General features: G+C 36.3%; 1 protein-coding gene across 3 annotated transcripts in view; it reads left to right on the forward strand.

Annotated features, from left to right (window-relative positions):
* The window catches only part of NETO1 (neuropilin (NRP) and tolloid (TLL)-like 1), a 127,277-nt gene that overhangs the window by 65,816 nt on the left and 40,505 nt on the right, over positions 1-20,956 (forward strand). For all 3 annotated transcript variants that reach the window (XM_011959198.1, XM_011959199.1, XM_011959197.1), the window contains exons 5-7: positions 8,222-8,263; positions 8,382-8,509; positions 18,770-18,998. In XM_011959198.1, coding sequence (XP_011814588.1) covers positions 8,222-8,263; positions 8,382-8,509; positions 18,770-18,998 — 399 coding nt within the window. The remainder of the gene's footprint in view (positions 1-8,221; positions 8,264-8,381; positions 8,510-18,769; positions 18,999-20,956) is intronic.

Here is a 20,956-nt window from a genome sequence, read left to right on the forward strand (position 1 = left end):
TTTGCGCCATCAATGCACATGTCAACCCAGATGTCCCAGCATAAACCGCAGGATTTGAAAATTATCCAAAAATTTGAATATTTCAGCACTACCTCCATTTGTTGTCAAGCATTCACATAAAAGATGATCCCTGATCATTGGCCCATGCTGACATTGGGCACGTTCAAGCAAAATAAGGAAGCCCAGCCAAGTCTGTATATCCGTTCATTTTCTAGACAAAAGGGAAGTTCTCCAGACAAGGCATTAACTCTGTCTTCTTGTCTAAGCTGAAACTTTAATCAGCACGTTACTGTGTGATGGGAAAGTGGCAGTGTCTTGGTTTCTTTTACTGACTTTTCATCCAGTAGTCATCAGCAATGGCAGGTGTAAATGGCTTTATTAGCCTCCTGTGAGCTTCTCGACCAAGGCCTCACAATAACTGCGAGACATTTCAATGAGTTCACTATGTTGAGTTTGAAAAGTGATATTTGGCTTTTAAAGAACGAATGATGTCTGTATTTAAAATACACTTTTTTTTATAATTCTTATTTGTCTCAATGCTTGCATCACACATTCAGAATAAAACCACTCAAAAATGCCTGTTTTTCTAAGTCCTAATAAAGTATTAACATCTATAAAGTGGATGGAAAGATAGATGTTCTCATATTTTCATTTTTATTTACAGGTTTGTTTGATTTTATTTGGAATAGAGTCTTCCCTTCCATAAGAAACCTGTTTGAAATGTCAGTGTCACCTTTTTTCATAATTTAGAAATAGATGGTGTGACCGTGGTGGATACATTGAGTCTTTTAATCTCTCCTTTCTTTCTTTTTTTTTTTTTTTTTTGAGACGAAGTCTCACTCTGTCGCCCAGGCTAGAGTGCAGTGGCCGGATCTCAGCTCACTGCAAGCTCCACCTCCCGGGTTTACACCATTCTCCTGCCTCAGCCTCCTGAGTAGCTGGGACTACAGGCGCCCGCTGCCATGCCTTTTTTTTTTTTTTGTATTTTTAGTAGAGACGGGGTTTCACCGTGTTAGCCGGGATGGTCTCGATCTCCTGACCTCGTGATCTGCCCGTCTCGGCCTCCCAAAGTGTTAATTTCTCCTTTCTAAGACAAATTTCCATCCTTCACCATAAGAAAAATATGGTATAACTATATTTTATTTAAGAGGAAATATAAATAAGCCCTATATTGTTATATCTCTAGATAAAATTTGTTTATAAAAGTTTCAAATTAGATAGATAAGTAAATAGATTTACAAAATAAAGCAGCAACGTACTTAATTCTTGCTGTGGTTCCATGTAACTTTAATAAACATTTTGAAGTTTAAAAATAACATTGTATTGGACAAAAATCGGGTTACTGGGATTGTATTAAGAACTGAAAATAACCAGTAAGTGTCCAGTAAAATCACTGAGAACAAACTAAGCTAATCTCTGAAAATGTATGTTATTTACACCCTAATCTTAGAATATTTGAAAATACAAGTACATACTTTATTAGTCATAGTAGTGTTAACACCATGTCATGTAATATCTGAAAACTCTTCCATATATTTTTGAGAAAATGAGACTGCAAGAAGACAAATAGAATTTTAGTATTATTATGAAAATAGTGACCTTTGGATCTCAATAACGGAACGCTCCTGAGCTCATAGAATAATAGTTGCAATAACATTTTAAAAACTTTAGTAATTTCACGTAATTGAAGTTTATTATTTACTGAGGAAAAGTCAAATTGGAGTCCAGGAAAATGCTGTCTGTGCTCCACATACTCACTTATAAAGTGAAGCTGACGGAGTTTCACATTTCCAGTGCATGGAAGAAAGAAAGACGCTGTAGGAATTTTTAAAAGACGATTGTAAGCACCCAGCCTGCGGGTAAAGTTAACTTTTGTCTGCATTTATTGGCTGAGCTCACTTCCATGGCCACGTACAATTGCAAGGGAGGCTGGAAAACAGCCTAGATGTGAGCCTAGAAACAAAAAGGGAGAGGTTTTTAAACATGAGGCTGCTCTGTAATAGAGTGTCTGATGTGATATAGTTACTGTGAGAACCTGCGGATTGGAAAAGTGTTAAGTATAACGTCTTGCAATTACATCAACATATAATACAATCAAGTTGGGGTAAAGTAACTGTATTATTTATAGGAAGAGACGTGTTAAATTCAGTGCTCAGTATGATCACCTATTATGCCCAAGCACTGTTCTAGGTCCTGGATAGAGAGGGTCAAGAGACACAAAGTCCCTTATAGCACATTTTTAGCACCAGGGACCAGTTTTGTGGAAGACAGTTTTTCCGTTGGCTGGGGTGGGGGATGGTTTCCAGATGATTCAAGTGCATTACATTTATTGTGCACTTTTTCCATTATTATTACATAGTAATATATAATGAAATAATTATATAACTCACCATAATGTAGAATCATTGGGAGCCCTGAGCCTGTTTTCTGCAACTAGACGGTTCTATCTGGGGGTTATGGGAGATAGTGGTATCAGAAGTGTGTTGCTTATGTCCAGTCTACTCCGTGATCTCGTTTCAGTTGCCGTCACTGCAGAAAACCCTGCTTCACAAAGATAGGATGTAGGAAATGGGAGGAGGCTTTTCAGTGCGTTCTGTGACAATCTCAGGATCTTCTGCCTTGACTTTAATCTAGAACGTATGGAGATTTGAAGTTGTCTCAAACACACTTTTAAAGCCACCATCATTTGCAGTATCAGGCATTTGATCCTCTTCTAGCATGGCTAAAGTCCATTCATCGGCTTATTTGCAAATGAGTCATGGATCTATTCCTTCCCAGTTCCGGGGACATTTTTGGTTGGGAAGTAATGCTCAAGCTCTTCTGAAGGCTGAGATGGGTGCTCATGCACCAGCTGTGAGAAAGAAGGCCCTGGCTCCGTCTCTTTCAAAATCTCTGCTAACATTTGAAAGATGTCAGAAATTCCATAGTTCACTCGTCACCCCATAATTCCAGTTTGGCTTTGAATGCAGTCACTGTATTTGCTGACTTGAACACCGTCGTTGTTCTCCCCGAAGTGACAGATTGAGTTCATTGAGCAGGTTGAATACGTCACACAAGTAAGCAAGTTTTGCAACTCAATGTGTGTTACTGAAATGTGTTGCCAGGGATGACTATTTGTCTACAAGAAATCTCTGGAGTGGCTGTCTTAACTAAAAAACTCTGGCCAGTGATCCACTTTGGGAAAGCCATCTCACTTCTGTGTATAAGAGAAGACATGTGCTCAGCGTCCATCTCCTCAGAGCTGCACAAACAGATGTGAGTTAAGGGCATGTACTTTAATTGTGGTTGATAGTTTTAATCACTTTCTGAAAAATGTTTAGTACACATGACATTTTTTGTCTAGCCAGCACAGCATTTCTGGATGATACAGTGCATAGACTCACATTCCCTACCTTTGACTGAGGTAGGGAAACCAGAAAACTGTCCCGTCATGACAGCCACTCCATTTGTGTCTATCCAGACACAAAATGACCAATTCAGTTTTTCTGATATATAATCATTCAAAGACTTGAATAGTTCTCCAGCTGTGATGTTGTTTGGCAATAAAAGTGCACATAACATATCCTCATGCACATCCTCCTGAAAATACACTGTACAGAAGCAGATACTGTTGCCTCATTGTCAGTACTGGTAGACTTGTCATCCCAGATTGCGTTCCATGGTGACTCATTAATCCTAACAATTGTGCATCAGTATCTTCTGCCATTTCATCAGTTCATCTAGTTATGGTGCTAGCTGAAAGGAACCATCTTTTGAACTGCAGCCTCGAGTTAGTGACAGATGTCCTCAGCAGCAGGCAGGATCAGCTCTTCACCAATAATAAAGGGATTCTTAGCTTTAGCAATGAAGTGAGCCACTAAGAATGATGCTCTCAGTGCAGACACATTTGTTGAAGCGATAGTTTTCAACAATTGCTTCTGTTCATTATGTTTACATTTTTTTCTTTTAAAAAACTAATGAAGGGTGCTTGGTCACCATGTGGCAAAGCAGTTTTGAAGGTTTAATGGCTTCCTTGGATAACTGGTCACCACACATTGTACAGAGTGGTCTTGGAGAGTGTGAACCATCTGTTGCAGTGAACCTGTAACTTAAGTGGGACTCTTGGTATTCTCTTTAAGTGCAGCCTTCTTTTTGTTGGCAATCTTAGGGTCTTCTGCTGTCTAATCATTGGGTCTTTAACCCTTTTCAAAGAAGCTCTCTGATGACGTTTGTTTTCTAACTCATTTTGGCTAGGCTTAGCTTGTGGGCTTACCAAAACTGTGACAGAGACAAGTGTGCAGTGTGGGAAAGAGGCATGGATGAAGTATTAAATAAAATAATGTGTGTCATGTGTGTGCCACATGCAGACTAAAATAAGTGGCAGATTTTGACTTAAAGCCTGCCCCCAGATGCAGCTGTACAACGGAAGTACATCAACTCACTTGCTACTATAAAGCCTGCCACCAGAAGCTGCTTGTTACTTGCCACTCAGTGATAGGGTTTTGATATGAGTCTGGACGTGATTGAATTATTATGGTCTCTGTGCAGTCAAACTTCTTTGCTAATGAATTTGCTAATGTTAATTTGTATTTCCGGCTGCTCCCAGTGCTAGCATCACCACCCCAGATCATCAGGCATTAGATTCTCATAAGGAGCATGCACCCTAGATCCCTCACCCTCACAGTTCACAATAGGGTTGAAACTCCTATGAGAATCTAATGCTGCTGCTGACCTGTCAGGAGGAGGAGCTCAGGTGGTGACATGAGCGATGGGAAGCTGCTGTAAATACAATTGATGCTTCCTTTGCTATCCTGCCTCTGCTCATCTCCTGCTGTGTGTACCACAGCTGGCTGGGGAACCCTTCCTTACCGAGGTTCTTGATTATGGAGCAGTGGAAGTAGACGGTTAGTAAAAAATTAAACAGACAAATAGTTAAATAATTGTAAATTGCAATAATGTGAGGGAAGCAAAATTAGGGACAGTGCTGTTTTAGAGAGGATTGTCAAGGAAGGCGTTTCTGAGAACATCATATTTGAGCCCAAAACCAAAGAATGAGAAAGATCCAATTCTCTAAAGCCAGGAGAAAGGTATTGCAGAGAAACAAAAGAACAAGTTCCTGGTACAAAGGGTAGGAACAGCCTGGGATGTTTGAAAAATAGGTGAATGTGATCAGAAAGAAGAGAGTGGAACCAGCAGCACGGAGCCAGGGACCAAGGGCAAGAACTTACAGTAAGATACATTATAAAGATTGATGATCTTACTCTAAGAAAAGTGGAAAATCAGAAGAGTTCCATGTGTAATAGTTTATTTGATTTACATGTGTAATAGGTTATTTAGGTTGCTAAGTAGAGAACAGACCTGAGGGATAGATCCAGAGTAGAAGACTAGTTACCAAGTCCAACTTTATCGTGCATCTGCCTAATAATTCATGTCCTCACCCACAAACAACCTTGGCCAATCGGTCTTTATAATCTTAAGTTGAATTTAAGCTGTTTTAAAAAAAGAATATTGTTTATTGGTTTGTTTTTGCAGGTCATATGGCCCATCTATTATTGTAATATTAATATAAATGAAATTGCAAAAACATTTTTTTCCTAAAGTTTTGTTTTTTAAACTATCAGTGCTATCACTGTTCATACAAAGACAAAAATAAATTTTCAGTTCCCAGAACTGGCATTTCTCTCAACATTGCCCGGAATGAGTTATAAAAATGACAAATGTTAGCCTTCAAACTAGAAAATAGAGTATCAACTACATTCCACAAAAATTGTAGAAATAGGCACGTAAGGCTGAAATATTCTAATCAAGAAGGAGATAATGCGTATTAATTATGAATATAATTAAGCATTCTTAATAAGAAGGATACAATGAATAACAAAAAGTCTAGATAACAGGTCATCAAGGTTGATGGAAAAATAAGGAAGATACAGGAGACCTGTACCAATGAAACTGCTTGATGGAAACAACCAATTTTAGCAGTGTTATGCAAAACATAGCTTTTATTGCACAGTAGGTGTTAAATACATATTTATTGAAATAATAGCTATATATCTATTGATTTAGATGAAGAAACAACTTTCTACTAGGAAGTGTCTTGGTTCAAATGATCTGTGATGTCCCTATTTTTTAAATGGAAATTGCTTTCAGTTTCTTTTTTTTCTTTTTTTCTAAAAAGATTTTTTAAATCTATTTTCAAAACAGCTTTGCAAAGGAATCTGTAACTTGTTTCAAAATTTATTAACACTTTCTAATAGTGTCTGTAATAAAATAAGCCTAAATAGCTCATGTGATCAGATTGTAGTATGGCCAATCCAGGCCTCTCAGTTGCAACAGATCAGTTCACATAACTGTTTGACAAAGCAAGAAACAACAACAATAAAAACAAAACCTTTAATAACGATAACTAAACTAACAATCAGCCTGTAGTGACAGGTTTTGCATGTCCAGGTACACAGACATACAAAGAAATGCACTTCAATACACACATACATATTAGCACACATAGTCTTAATGTCCAGAACCGACCTGTTCTAGAAAGAATGCTGCTTTTTATATTGCAGTCCTGGATTGTTGTTGAGCAATGTCTCATAAAATATTTCTAACTCTAAAAGATTTAAACTTAGAGCTGATGCCATGGTAGTAAGAGCAAATACATTTCCCAATCATCTTTTAAATTGTATGCCACGTTCCTTTAACATACAGTCATTGATGCCTTCACTCACTCATAAGTCAAAGAAACCTCAACTCAAAGTAGCAAGGGCTACAAGGACGTGTATTATTTCAAAAAGCAAAAAGCCCAATTTCAGGTAGTCAGGAAGAATAATAAGTTCAAGAGATCACCATGGTAGCTGTAATTAATAACAATATATCCTGTAATATACTTGAAAATTGCCAGAATGTAGATTTTAAGTGTTCTCACTATGCAAGAAAATGATAGATACATATGAGGTAAGACATGTGAATTATCTTTATTTAGCCATTCGACAATGTACACACATACCAGAACATCACATATCAAAACATCACATTGTATACCATAAATGTAAACAATTGTTACTTGTCAGATGGAAAAAGCAGTATAAATCTTGGAGAAATGCAACTCCAGAATAAGTTACTCCATAAATATATACAATGACTATGTACTTGTAATAATTAAAAATTTAAAATTTTTAAAAAATAGGAATATATGTGTATCAAATAAGGTAATACAGTGTCTCAGTGACATCATTAATGATTCATGGTTCTACACATTTTCATTGTGCTCATCATCACAATTAGCCTTTTCTTATATTAACACCTTCAACATTGAAAGTTGGCTAATGCATGATTCCACCACATCCGATACAAGCATGACTGCAATAGGAGCCAGAAGAATGGTATACACCTTGTCTCTATTACGAGGAAGACTTTCTCAGAAGCTCTCTAAAAGGCTCATCTTTATATTTCATTGACTGTATACCTGCCTCAAAATCAATTCCAGGAATGAGAATGAGACCACCAATTTGCCTTTTCACCGTTAGAAAACATCTTAGACTCATGAAACAGCAGGCTTTTCCTGAAATACGTAAATAAGCAGAGGACAGGTGGCTGAGCCTGGGCTTGACTGCGAGGAAGATGAGGAGAGTGGGTGTTGAGTTGACAAACTAGAATACTGAGGAATGCTTTGAAAGTTAGCATAGTATGAAATGTTGCAGAGAAAGATTTGATGAAAACAGGATTGTTCAGTCAGCCAAAGGAGAGGAGTTCTAGATTTTACATCTTAATTTGGGCTTCAGATATTCTAGTTAAAAACTGTGTTACTACATTTTACAGAATATTTTGAATCAGCAAAGAGGATAGTATCTAGAACACAGGGAAATTGCCCCAAACCTTGAATTACCGATGGATACCTTTTACAGGAGCATCTATTCTCCTGTTATGAAGGTTAGATCATAGAATTAATTTAATCATTCCACCTACGGAGTTATAGGTAATGAGTAAGATTTTTGTTTGATACTTAGAGGCAGGAGTGGCATTAGAAAAGAAAATTTAAATTGTGTATTGTATTGAGAAAAAAACCTTGTAGTAATACTAAATTAACATTTCAGTCCCAATATCATTATGCACTTTTTATTTAATCATTTACTCTCCCCTAATGTGTTTTTAAAGGCAGATTTCTGGATAATTTAATGATATATAACTTAAAATCAATGTAAGTAATAAATGTAGAATGGGACTAATTGTCTTTTTCTCAATTTTTAAGATCCTGACTTTAAGGACCTTGGAGCTTTGAAACCATTACCAGGTTGGTAAAATAGATATTTCATACTGTTCAGAAGACTTTGCTTTCTGCTATGAAATACACTTTTGGTTTATTATTCAAGATCCATTTTTGTGTGTTTGTTTGGCATTTTGTTATTTAGTGTGCGAGTTTGAGATGGGCGGTTCCGAAGGAATTGTGGAGTCTGTACAAATTATGAAGGAAGGCAAAGCTACTGCTAGCGAGGCTGTTGATTGCAAGTGGTACATCCGAGCGCCTCCACGGTCCAAGGTCAGTCTTAAGATGAAACCCACACTTGACAGCTGACGTGAGAAGTGTCTATAACGTGCATTGCTTTGAAACAACTGGACATGTCTAATACATTTCAGAGTGCAGTCATCATAGGTTATGATTTCATTTTGATTTTTGAGATGTAACTTGTCTTCTCTTGACCAATCTAAATTTGATGTCATAAATAGCAATCTAGAGAGTGAGTTGAATAAATTATTTGATAACCTAGACAAGACACTTTAAGGTAAGTCAGCCTGTCTGAAACGTGGATTGAAATGGTATGCAAGAGCCATGGCTCTAAGTATAATCACTCTTATGCTCTTACTGTCAATATCTGCAGTTGGTTGATTTTGTAAACTAAAATTATATCTGTAGAGGTTTTTCTGGAGCCTACAAAATCGTGAATATCTGGCATGTAAAATACAAGTGTGGCAAGGGCTGGCAGCAATGGTAACAGGGCCTGGGAGATCCTGTGCCCATTTGAAGGAGACAGGCATGACTTAGCTGCCCGTGAAGCTCCGTGTGATGCTGTTATGAGAAAATGTGGGTCCAGCATTATCAAGCCCTCCATTATTTCTCATAACTTGCCAAAAATCTAGGTTTTATGTTAATCACCCTGATTTTTGAGGGTTGGCAATACATTGTAAAAATTAAAAGTGTTACATATATTAAGCTAAGTCTATTGTGGGTTAGATTTTGGCTCAGACCCCCATTTTGGAAACATTTCCATGGAACAACTATGTTGATTCTGTTTATGGAAACATTTTCCAAAATACAGAGGATGAGTCATTTTGTGCCAGCAGGTGTCATAGAACTAAGGTGTTATTTGTTCACTCTCCTGCTTTTGTTTTTATTCCTCAGTTACAAAGTTGTAAGAAAAAATATTGACTTACTAGATTTGTAGTCATTTATTTATTGAGGCTGAAACTGTGTGTTATTTAATTAATTGATTTTGTGACTCTGTAAATTCGCAAGCCCTCTGCTGGAGACATGAAAAAGCATGCCAGGCCCTGTTCTCAGGTGTTCCTGTTTAGTTCTTAGACAAATATGTAACAGAATAATCTAAGCAGTAAGGTTAGATCATTGAGGTATTTGTAAGGTATAACAGAGAGAGAGAAAAGACCCCTTACACCAGGTAGGGTAAGTCAATGGTAGACTCGCACAGCTGTCAGTATCCTGGTGAATCTTCATGAGAAGTATTGTGTCTAGTAGAGTGAGAAGGCTCTCCAGGCAGAGGGAATAACATCTATAAAGTCATGGAATCATAAAAGAGAAGAGAGTATGTTTTTTCAGGATTTAATGTAATTGCATGTGACCAAATGAAAGCGTGGATAGGGAGGTGGTGTCGATTTTTCAAGCTAAAGTGTTCTCCAGGCCTCTCTAAAGAACTCAGCCTTCATCCTTAGTGCTTCAGTGACACGGAAAAACAAAGCAGAAAAGTGATATGACCGGGTTTGCATGTTAGGACAATTGGTTTTTCCTGCAACGAAGAGACAGAGGAGTCAGCACTGCAAGCAGAAGACCAAGTGGGAAGCTGTGGCGGTAATCCCAGTGTTGGAAATTAGGCCATGGTGGTCCAACATGAGGGAAATATTAGAGAGAGATAAGATAGAATTTGGTGACTGGATATTTAGTCTGAAGGGAAAAGAAGAGCCACTTTTTTTGTTTGTTTGCTTTTGTTTTTGTTTTTGAGACGGAGTCTCATTCTGACTCCCAGGCTGGAGTGCAGTGGTGCGATCTCGGCTCACTGCCACCTCTACCTCCCACCTCAAGCGATTCTCTTGCTTCAGGAATTACAGGCGTGCACCACCACACCTGGCTAATTTTTTTATTTTTTATTTTTTTGTATGTTTATTAGAGATGGGGTTTCCCCATGTTGACCAGGCTGGTCTCGAACTCTTGATCTCAGGTGATCTGCCCGCCTTGGCCTCCCAAAGTGCTAGGATTATAGGAGTGAGTCACCGCACCCAGCGAAGAACCTCTTTTGAGGGCACTGGTATTTCTTCACTTGATTTTTTTCTTGCATGTGTCTCTAGGGTTTGCATATAAAATGGAAATGTGGCACATTTCCCCCAACTTTCAGTCTTTCTGCTTTGTTTTTCCGTATGTCACTGAAGCACTCAGGATTTTAGCTTAAAGAATCGACACCACCTCCCTATCCACACTTTCATTTGGTCACGTGCAATTGCATTAAATCCTGAAAAAGCACACTCTCTTCTATGATTCCATGACTTTATAGATGTTATTCCCTCTGCCTGGAGAGCCTTCTCACCTTGTCTACCGGACACAATATTTATCATGAAGATTCACCAAGATACTGACAGCTGTGCGAGTCTGCCATTGATTTACCCTATGTGGTGTAAGGAGATTCAGAGATCATGCTCCAGCTTCCAGCTTTGATGCTTGCATTTCTCTTTGCCTCTGAACAAATCTTAGAGAAAGTTAATTGCATTATGAAGAAAGACAGTTATTTTTCTTCTGTGTTTTAAGTCAAAAGCTTTTGCTCACATAAAACCATAAAAACCCACTACCTATATTACCAGAGAGCTAGGTTGCAGCTTATTATGCTTTTTTCATAAGACGTGGATTCACCTGCCAGGGCTATTTGTTTTTCTTAAACTCTACGAATGGAACATTTTTAAAGACTTTTTAAAAAACAGGATTATATGTGCCCCCAGCTTACTGTCATAACCAGGACCTTTGTCACCACAGTCTTAAGGAGAAGGTTTTCATGACAGTGCAAATGCACACCCTTTTTTTCCAGCTGGTAAATAGACTGTCTTTTGTACAATTCCAGAGCAACAATAACCGATGTACCTGTCTGTTACAGAATTTGGCATTCTGTGACCCAAAGGGGAAGCTGCCTGCAGAGCTGGACAAAGATGGCTCTATTGTAACAGGCTTTCTCTGTTAAATTAAAGGTTAGAGGATGGGAAGTGGCTTTGAATACTGTGGAGAAAAGCAAGGACTGGAGATTACTGCCTATGTGGACTTTCTATTTTTGTAGAGTTCCTAGCAGCTTATGAGAATAGACTATCAAAGCGCAAGTTAAACTTGAAATGGCTCGTGGCGAATATTTGAATGACACCTGGTGACCGAACCATATTGCACAAGGAAAGTTGCTGAATAGCTTACTTGACTCTATTAAAATGTATACACATTATTTACTGCTTTTCCAGCTTTTGACGAACAGAAAATATAATATCTGATGTCTCCTTTACTGAAGAATATTAATCTAGATGGTCACATTTAATTAGAATGTGATTAATCTAGATTTCTTAGAATTTGGAAAGCCAGAGGCAGAAAGAACCTTGTTACTGACTACGTCATTTAAAAGATGAATAAACTGAGTCAGATAATGAAATTCAATATGAGTTAACAAAGGGGGGTAGACATATGCCTCTCTGAGCAAATACTATGGCGTCCAACTCAGAATCTGGTCTGGAAAATAGCCACCAGAATGAAATGATGGGAGACCAAATCATGGTAACTATTAATTTCATGAAGCCTGGACCATATTTATCTCCAGATACCCAGTGCCAAGCACAATGTCTGTTATTCAATTAAAACTCATGGAATAAATAAACTGATTATTTCTTTTTTTAAAAAAGGATATGGTAGCAATCTTCAAACGTTTGAAGGACTGTCACATGAAACAGGAATAAGACTTAACCTGCAGGATTAAGACTTTTAAGTACCGCGATTTATTTGAAAGTTTGAAACTAAAGAAATAGCTTTTAATGTAACACAGAGAAGCCTTTTATTTTAATAACAGAGATTGAATGAGATTTCACCGGAGGAATCCAAGCAGAGGCTGGCAGAGATTTTGAATAATAGTTAAAAGTCAAGTAATATTTTGGCACAGATAACATGAAAGTCATCTGAAAACCAAAATTAATGAATCTGTGATAAGTGACTTGCCCAAATATTTGGCTAGTTAGCAGCAGAGCTGGAGCAAGGTTAACATCTCCCAATTCCTGGCCTAGTTTGCTCTCACAAAACCACATTCTTTGAGGAAATGATCAAGGTTTTTAAAAATTAATTTGAAAATATTTTTTTAATTTATTTTTAATTGACAAATAATGCTTGTTTATATTTATGGGGTATGGTGTGATGTTTCTATCATGGAATGATTAAATCAAGCTAATTAACCAATCTGTATTCATATTCTTACCATTTGCTAGGACAGGATAAGGGACAGAGTCAAAATATGTATAAAATACATAAATGAAGGTAATTTAATGTTTAATGTTTTTGGATAATAAAACTCTAGCTTATACCATTTACTCATTATTTCATATTTAAAGTTGACTCAATTTGTTGTTAACTAATTCAAAAATATCTTCAGTCAAATTAAAATAAAAAATGTAAACACTTGACAAATACAGTAAATATCTTACACTAAAGTTGTGATAAAGGTGTTAAAGTTACTTATCTAATGAACATAAATTTCCAGCTCCAGTTTCTGGGATTATGAATCTGATAAATTTGCCTTTGTGATTAAGGTTACCAGTCAGGTGACTTTGGGTTAATCAAAAGGTTGATTATCCAGGTGAGCGTAATCTAACCACACGCGCCCTTTAAAAGTGGAGCAGATTCTTTGGATGTGAATGAAAGGGGGAGTAAGAGAATCAGAGGACTGAGAAATGTGTTTTAGGAGTGAGGGTGACCCCAGCAAGCAGTCCTCAAAAAAATAGAGACTTTGGTCCCAGAACTGTGAGAAACTGGATTTTCACCCTCAACTGCCCTCGCCAAAGAACCCAATACTTCTTACCTATAGAACTATTAAGAGTAGATAGTAAATGGGTGTTATTTAAAGCTGCTAAAATTGTGGTGATTTGTTATGGAGCAATAGCATATTAATACAATAAACCAAGTGTAGTAACTGTAATTGATAAGCATTAAGAGTTCTGAAGACTGAGCCTGCTTTTATCTCCAAAATGTGAGAATAAAATTTGGCAAACAAAGTAAAAATTTTAAATAGGTAGGTAAATACCACAAAAATTGTACAGTTCAAGTTTTTTTTTAAATAAAATGTCATTTTTATACTCTCGTCTTTTTGACAGCTACTCAGGTGGACTTTAAGTATTTTGGTACTTGTTCATATATGCCAGAAAATTATTTTTATTGTTATATCAGGAATTGTTGTGCTGTGCACGTATGTGTGTATGTGCTTGTGTGTTAATATTTTATAAAGCATTAAGATGTTTTGGTTCCTTCTCCAAAAATAAAGGGAGCACTGATACCCTCTAAATGGAATATTCTGCATAAGTTTATAAACCTGACATGTCTGGGCAATAATAAAATAGAAAATGCAGAAATCCTGGGCTGCATACTTTGTAGAATATGATTTTATTTATAAAAGTGTCTAGTAGTATTGAAACCATGTACGGCGTTTCTCAGACTGTGATAGATTTAATTTTTACTTATTATGGAGAAAACTGTTCTGGAAAGTCATAAATAATTGCCTCAAATAATGTCTATTTTCTGTATATCATTTTGATATGAGGGGAGGGACCTGTTTGAGCAGTTGGTACTAAATTCTGTTTGTGAATATATTACTTAGTAAATTGTTAGCTAGATTTATTTGCTTTGCATATAAAAAGAGGTCCTGCTTTCCATGTGACTTGAAAAATAGATATTACTAGAAATTAGGTATATGTTGTGAAGTTTTCCGTGTCCTGGTCAATAAATTATCTTGTCAGCTCCAACTCTTTATGATTGATTTAAAAGAATGCATCAAAATGATTCACTGAGAAGAGATGATAATCTGTTTTACTAGTGTTGTATATGACTCTGTTTATCATTTTCTCTTTTTTTTTCAGTAAGTGACTAAAGTGCTTTTGTAGTTTGCTACATTAAATAATTCTTTCTGTTAGTATTATTGTGGTACAAGATTTAAGCTAATGAGATAGTCATTCAAATCACAATATATAGAGAGATTTTATATGGCATATACTAGTGTTAGCATGGGAAAGCGTGATCACTTCTTCTGGCTAATGGAATTTGGCTTTTGTACTGACAGCTCTTAAAGTATATTCTTTTTTTCTGTATTGTAAAAAATCGTTGCTGTCACTAGATCTTAGGTAAGCACTATTGAATGCTTCAGAAGTGATTACCTGGGATCTAGTAACTGCAATGATTCACTTACTCTGTAATTAGTGTTCTATTTAATAAGAAGGTCCTTTAAATATAGAAGATACTTAGGTAGCAGTGATTGCACTTCATGTACAAATACAAGACCATCACCTCATACGGAAAATATAGAACTGTCAAATGAAAAAAATATGAGGCCCATATGCAAACTGACTTTCTAACCACAGCAATATTCTTATATAAAAATTTCTATTTTTAAAGAATGTAAAACAGCCATTTATTTTTGAGGGACACATTTATTTTCTATAAATTTTATTTATAACTTGATAGTCAACATCTTTTCTAGCTCATTAGGAAACATGAATAGTTTTGATTTGCTTTCTTATATATTTTATTACTCATTTTATTTTAGTTTGTTTTCTTTAAAAATATAACTTTCTTTCTGGGCTGTAAGTCTGTGAGCATTTAAAAACATTACATAAGGCTGCATAGTGTGATGAGTGTCCAACTGTTAGGCAGATCTGACTCCAGTACCAGTCCGTTACTTAAGTGACATTACTGTGTCACTGAGAAAGTTACTTAATTTTTATAAACTTCAGTTCTCTTCATAATCATTTAAATTATGACAAGTATCTGTTGTTGAGAGATTTGAAATGATGCGTTAGCAGTGTCTTAAGCTATCGTCAATATAACACACAAACTTTCTTTTCCTAACAATGAAATAGTATTTTAAGATGTGTTTCTACATGACATGCAGTGTTAGAAATTTTAAATAATTGTTGAAACGCGTTGAGCCACTGAAACATTTCAACTTGAAAACATCAGGTGGTCTAATAGCTTTTTTGTGTTAGCCAAGCAATTATTTAACGATTTTTCCTCCTGTGGGCTTAGTGCTTGGTTTTTACAACTTTGTAAGGCGATTGGGAGAGACGCGTCATTTTGTATTACACTTCAAAGGAGTGGAAAGCACTCTTTACTTACCCTAGTCTGTGTTCTCCTGCTTATGACAGTGTTTACTTCCAATTATAATTGCATCTTTTTTGAGAGCTGATAAACTTGTTGAATTTATTGCACAGTATTTTAGAGTATAAGTACGTACTTGAATTTTTGTTCCATTTAACAATTTTGTATAATACCTAGATTTTACTTTTTATTTTTACAGTGTTTTCAGTTTCTTTCCTTTTAGTCAGAACAGGGCAATGTGACCTGATGAAAAGAACCTTAAAACCAGAGTTGGAAATTTTAATCCTCTTTAAGGTTTCCACATTAATTCACTGATGGTCCTGAAGCAAGTTATTTTTTTTCTTCTTTGCTTCAGCTTTCTAATAAAGGTCATCTGAAAAAAGAATCTTTTTTTAAGTCATGTTAACATTTAAAAAACAAACGAGTTAGTATAAACTTGGAAGTCTCACAGTTTTAGATGCATATATACCTTCTTAAACTGGATATTTCTGAAATTCTCTGAATAATTTTAGAAATGAAATATGTGTTGGGAGGAGAAATCACAGATGGACTGCATGAGTAACAGATAATCTGAGTTTTAGATAAAATAAAACAAAGCAATAACCTGGGCATACCGAAAATGAAGGCCTCACTGGGGCATGTGTCTCTTATAAGGCTGTGGCAATGGCCTGTAATTTAAATCGGCATCAAAGTATTTGGAAATTTTAGAATAACTTCCAACTTCAATGCGACAAATTGCTCATATATGAAAATCGTCCTGCCTTGCAAAGCATACTACAACTCAGGTGCTTTCCACTGTTGTTCCATTTGATTCATTTATCCACATTTCTCTGATTTTGTTCTTTCTCATCAAATTGTATCTGGAGTTCCTCATTTAGAACTTCACGTTCTATTTTCAGCGTCTTACAAGTCTGCAGCATTTTGTCTTATCCTTTTATGTCATACTTTAGATCTATATTATACCTTGTTTTGAGAATGATTGCATATAATTTTGACTGTATATAATAAAATAAGACTATACTATGTAATTATCATATCACTATATGTCTGTCATATAGGCGCATAATAAATATGAATGCTGAACAAAGGAATTCAATAAAGAAAATGAAACTTCCAGTTAATTAATCATTCAGAAACATTTCTGGAGTGTTTACTATGTGTAAAATATGTATTAATGCTTAGAATACAAAAATATATACCACTGCTTCAGCTTGTTGGGAACACAAGTTTATTAGAAGGCACCTGTAACCTAGAACTATGGCTTTAAATACGCTCAGAATCACATAGAGGCTCTAGAGGTTATGTCTGCTGTGATTGGGGAGTGGGAGCAGCAGAAATCTTTCCTTGGATGTGCAACTGTTGAACTAACTCTTGACAAATCAGGAAGAGTTTCCTAGACAGAAGATGGAGAATGACAACTTCGTGTGAAGCTAATGTCATGTTCATAAAGGGTGTCTTTTTTGAAAATGGTTACAATGTTGGAGATAAGAGGGATGTAAATTTGCTAGTTGATGTTTTTAGACTTTTAAAAAATTATACGCGAGTTACAAATTTTAGCTAAAAGACTATGATTATTAGATTTGTTTGTTAGAAATATAGCTTTGGCTAGAGTAAACTAGTTTTACTAGAGTAAACTTTGGGGTTGTAAGGAGAATCTGCACCTTGCAACCATCCAGGCTGGTCAGGAGAGTGTTGAAATATTATAGAAGTGTGAATGGAAGTGGAAAACAAGTAGTTTCAAGGTGAAATTGACAGGAACTGGTGCCCTGTTGAGTAAGAACTTTGAGGACAAGAGATGCATTTTCACTAATTTAAATAGTGAAATTATAAAATTTAGGCTAGACATACTGGATCTGGAAGAAATTGTCTTACGAGTTTCAGATTTTACAAAATAAGAAAAAATACATACAGAGTCATGAAAGAGATGGATGTTTGATTGAGTGCCATGTCTTTAGTTTATATCCATGCTAAATTAAGAGAAATGCATTTAAGAGGAAATGGCATGTAGGCATTCATATTAAAATAAAATGTAAAACATTTAGGAGCTATCTGTATGAAAGATGTGTCTTTATTAGGAAACCATTCTAGGTATCCCTCTCACAGTGCATGGGTCTTTTGGCTTTATGTAATTTCCATTCTTTGACATTGTATCTTATTGTCATGGTTTAATTGACACACATTTTCAGCACTGGCCCTTACTCTTTTGTTCACCGTGATATCCACAATGCCTTGAATAGTGTCTGCAACAATCGTAGGCCAAACTGAGGCTGCCACTGAATCGATGGATGCATGAACAAATTATTTCTTTATAGACGTGCATTTGGTTGAATGAATTCCTTGTGATTTTGAATGCACATTAGTAAAGAGTCAAATAACGCCTGTTGATTGAAAAGCAGTACACCTAAGGCAGCGTAGCGTTGTGAAAAGAATTATGGACCAGGAAGTGAGGATGCTCACGTCTAATTTTCAGTTTATACCATCTGAGTCTGAGCTTCTTCATCTGAATATGACAATAAAATGGGCCACTTTATAGAGTTGTTGGAAGTATTACAAAATAACATATAAAGCAAGTTGCACAGTACATTTTACTCATAATTTTTATTTATATAGCTTAGCTAAACGGCTTCTCTGTATATGCCATGAATGGTCAGAGACTAGCTTGGCCTTTTTATAAAAAATTATACTTCGCCTCAAAAATGAAGCAGTGTATTTGTTAAATAATTTAATTAAACAAACCAGAGACTGTCTTTCAGTATCATTTTTGTTTTTCTTTGGTATTAATAAAAACCGCATATTTTTTGTACATTTTTGGAAGTAAAAGGAAGCCATGGAACTGAAACATGAATGTATCAGGAATACTTCAAATACATTTTGCTAATCAAAGTAAAACAGTGTGTAAGTATGCAAAACTAATAACTGATTTGCAGTAAGTTATGAGAAGACATATAGCGAATTTGGGTAAATACACTCAGCTCTAGAAAAGGGTGCATTTAAGTAAAGAAAGGATAATAGCATTTGAAAAAAATATTAAACACAATTTGTTCTTATTGTACATCTTCCTTCTATTCACAAGGGAAAATAGTAAGATTGATTGCAATCAAGATTGTCTTGTGAGACTGAAAAAGAGAAAAGAAATTCTGGTACTTACTGATGTACATTCATATTTTGATATGTGGAAATTATTTTATTTTTGTTTTATAGATTTACTTGCGCTTCTTGGACTATGAGATGCAGAATTCAAATGAATGCAAGAGGAATTTTGTGGCTGTGTATGATGGAAGCAGTTCCGTGGAGGATTTGAAAGCTAAGTTCTGTAGCACTGTGGCTAATGATGTGATGCTACGCACGGGTCTTGGGGTGATCCGCATGTGGGCAGATGAGGGCAGCCGAAACAGTCGATTTCAGATGCTCTTCACATCCTTTCAAGAACGTAAGATTCTCTGCACTTGACTGTTTTTCCTTCATCTATGCCATATGATGCCAGTTTCATAAGCTGTTAACGGTGTTTTCTTCACACAGTTTGAGCACAGCAGGCTATTCTCTAATACGTCGTTTAAACCACTAAGGTCCCCCTGTTTTCATTTTGATCCGTGACAGGAAAGAGTTACATATTACACTTTGCTTTCTTATTTCAACAATAGGCATCATAGGCTTTCCTAAGACAGTTCACACGATTCAACTGGGAAATGATGAATTTCATTTGTCTTTGGTTTAGCTCTTACGAAGCCTATGGAACTGATGCAGCAGCTTCTGATGAAGTTTGGGTTTAAATTTTTAAAAACCTGCATAAAAATATTTGGTAGGTTCTTTTTAGTAAGCTTCTCTTGCAGGCCCATTTATTTCAAATAGATTTGTGACCTCAGAGTTCCAATTAAGGTAGGTAAGGAGAGAGAATTGCTTGGGTAGATAATAAACGGGAAAAGTTTCAGAAAATAATTTAAAACAGCACAATGGGTGCTATCCAGAGCAAGGGTAAATCAAATAAACTTTAGAAAGTTTATTTCTAAATGAAATAAACTTTATTTCATATTTCTATTTCTATTCATATTTCTATTAGTCATACTAATAGATATATTCTGAATATTTGTCAGAAACCCTGAATATTTCATGTGTTACAAATTTATGGAAGTGAAAAAGAATTCTGAGAAATTTAGCTTTAAGAAATAAGTACCTGGTGACATGAACAGACACTTTGAAAAAAACATTCATGTGGCCAACAAGCATATAAAAATGTTCAACATCACTAATTATTAGAGAAACCCAAGTCAAAACCACAGTGAGATACCATCTCACACCAGTCAGAATAGCTGTTATTTTATTTATTTATTTATTTATTATTGGTTTTTGAGATGGAGTTTTGCTCTTGTTGCCCAGGCTGGAGTGCAATGGTGTGATCTTGGCTCACAGCAACCTTCGCCTCCCGAAGCTATTCTCCTGCCTCAGCCTCCGGAGTAGCTGGGATTACAGGCATGCACCACCACGCACAGCTGATTTTGTATTATTGGTAGAGACGGGGTTTCTCCATGTTGGTCAAGCTGGTCTCAAACTCCTGACCTCAGGTGATCCGCCCACCTCGACCTCCCAAAGTGCTGGGATTAGAGGCATAAACCACTGTTCCTGGCCTCAGAATAGCTGTTATAAAAGTCAAACAGTAACAGATGCTGGTGACTTTGTGGAAAAAAAGGGAACACTCATGCACCGCTGGTGGGAATGTAAACTAGTTCAGCCACTGTGGAAGGCAGTTTGGCCGTTTCTCAGAGAACTTAAAACAGATCCACCATTTGACCCAACAATCCCAATACTGAGTATAAATCGTTCTGTCATAAAGACACATGCATGTGTGTGTTCATCACGGAACTGTCCCCAGACTATTCCCATAACAAAGACATGGAATCAAATGAGATGCCTATCCATGTTAGACTGCATAAAGAAAATGTGGTAAGCTTCTCTTGCAGTCCCATTTATTTTTAATAGGTTTGTGACTTCAGAGTTCCTATTAAAGTAGGTAAGGAGAGAGAATTGCTTGGGTAGATAGTAAATGGAAAAAGTTTCAGAAAATATTTAAAACAGCACAACGGGTGATATCCAGAGTCAAGGGCAAATCACAGAAACTTTGTGTTGTGGAATACTATGTAGCCATAAAAAAGAATGATACCAGGTACTTTGCAACAACATGGATAGAGCTGGAGGCCATTGTCCTTAGAAGTCTAATATAGTAACAGAAAATCAAACACCACATGTTCTCACCTACAAGTGAGAGCTAAACATTGAGTCCATATGGACAAAAAGAAGGGAACAACAGACTCCAGAACCTACTTGAGGGTGGAGGTTGGGAAAAGGGTGAGGATTATAGTACCCCTATTGGGTACTATGCTTATTGCATGGGTG

This window comes from Colobus angolensis, unplaced genomic scaffold (genome assembly GCF_000951035.1).
Source record: "Colobus angolensis palliatus isolate OR3802 unplaced genomic scaffold, Cang.pa_1.0 Scaffold489, whole genome shotgun sequence".
NCBI classification, from domain to species: Eukaryota; Metazoa; Chordata; class Mammalia; order Primates; family Cercopithecidae; genus Colobus; species Colobus angolensis.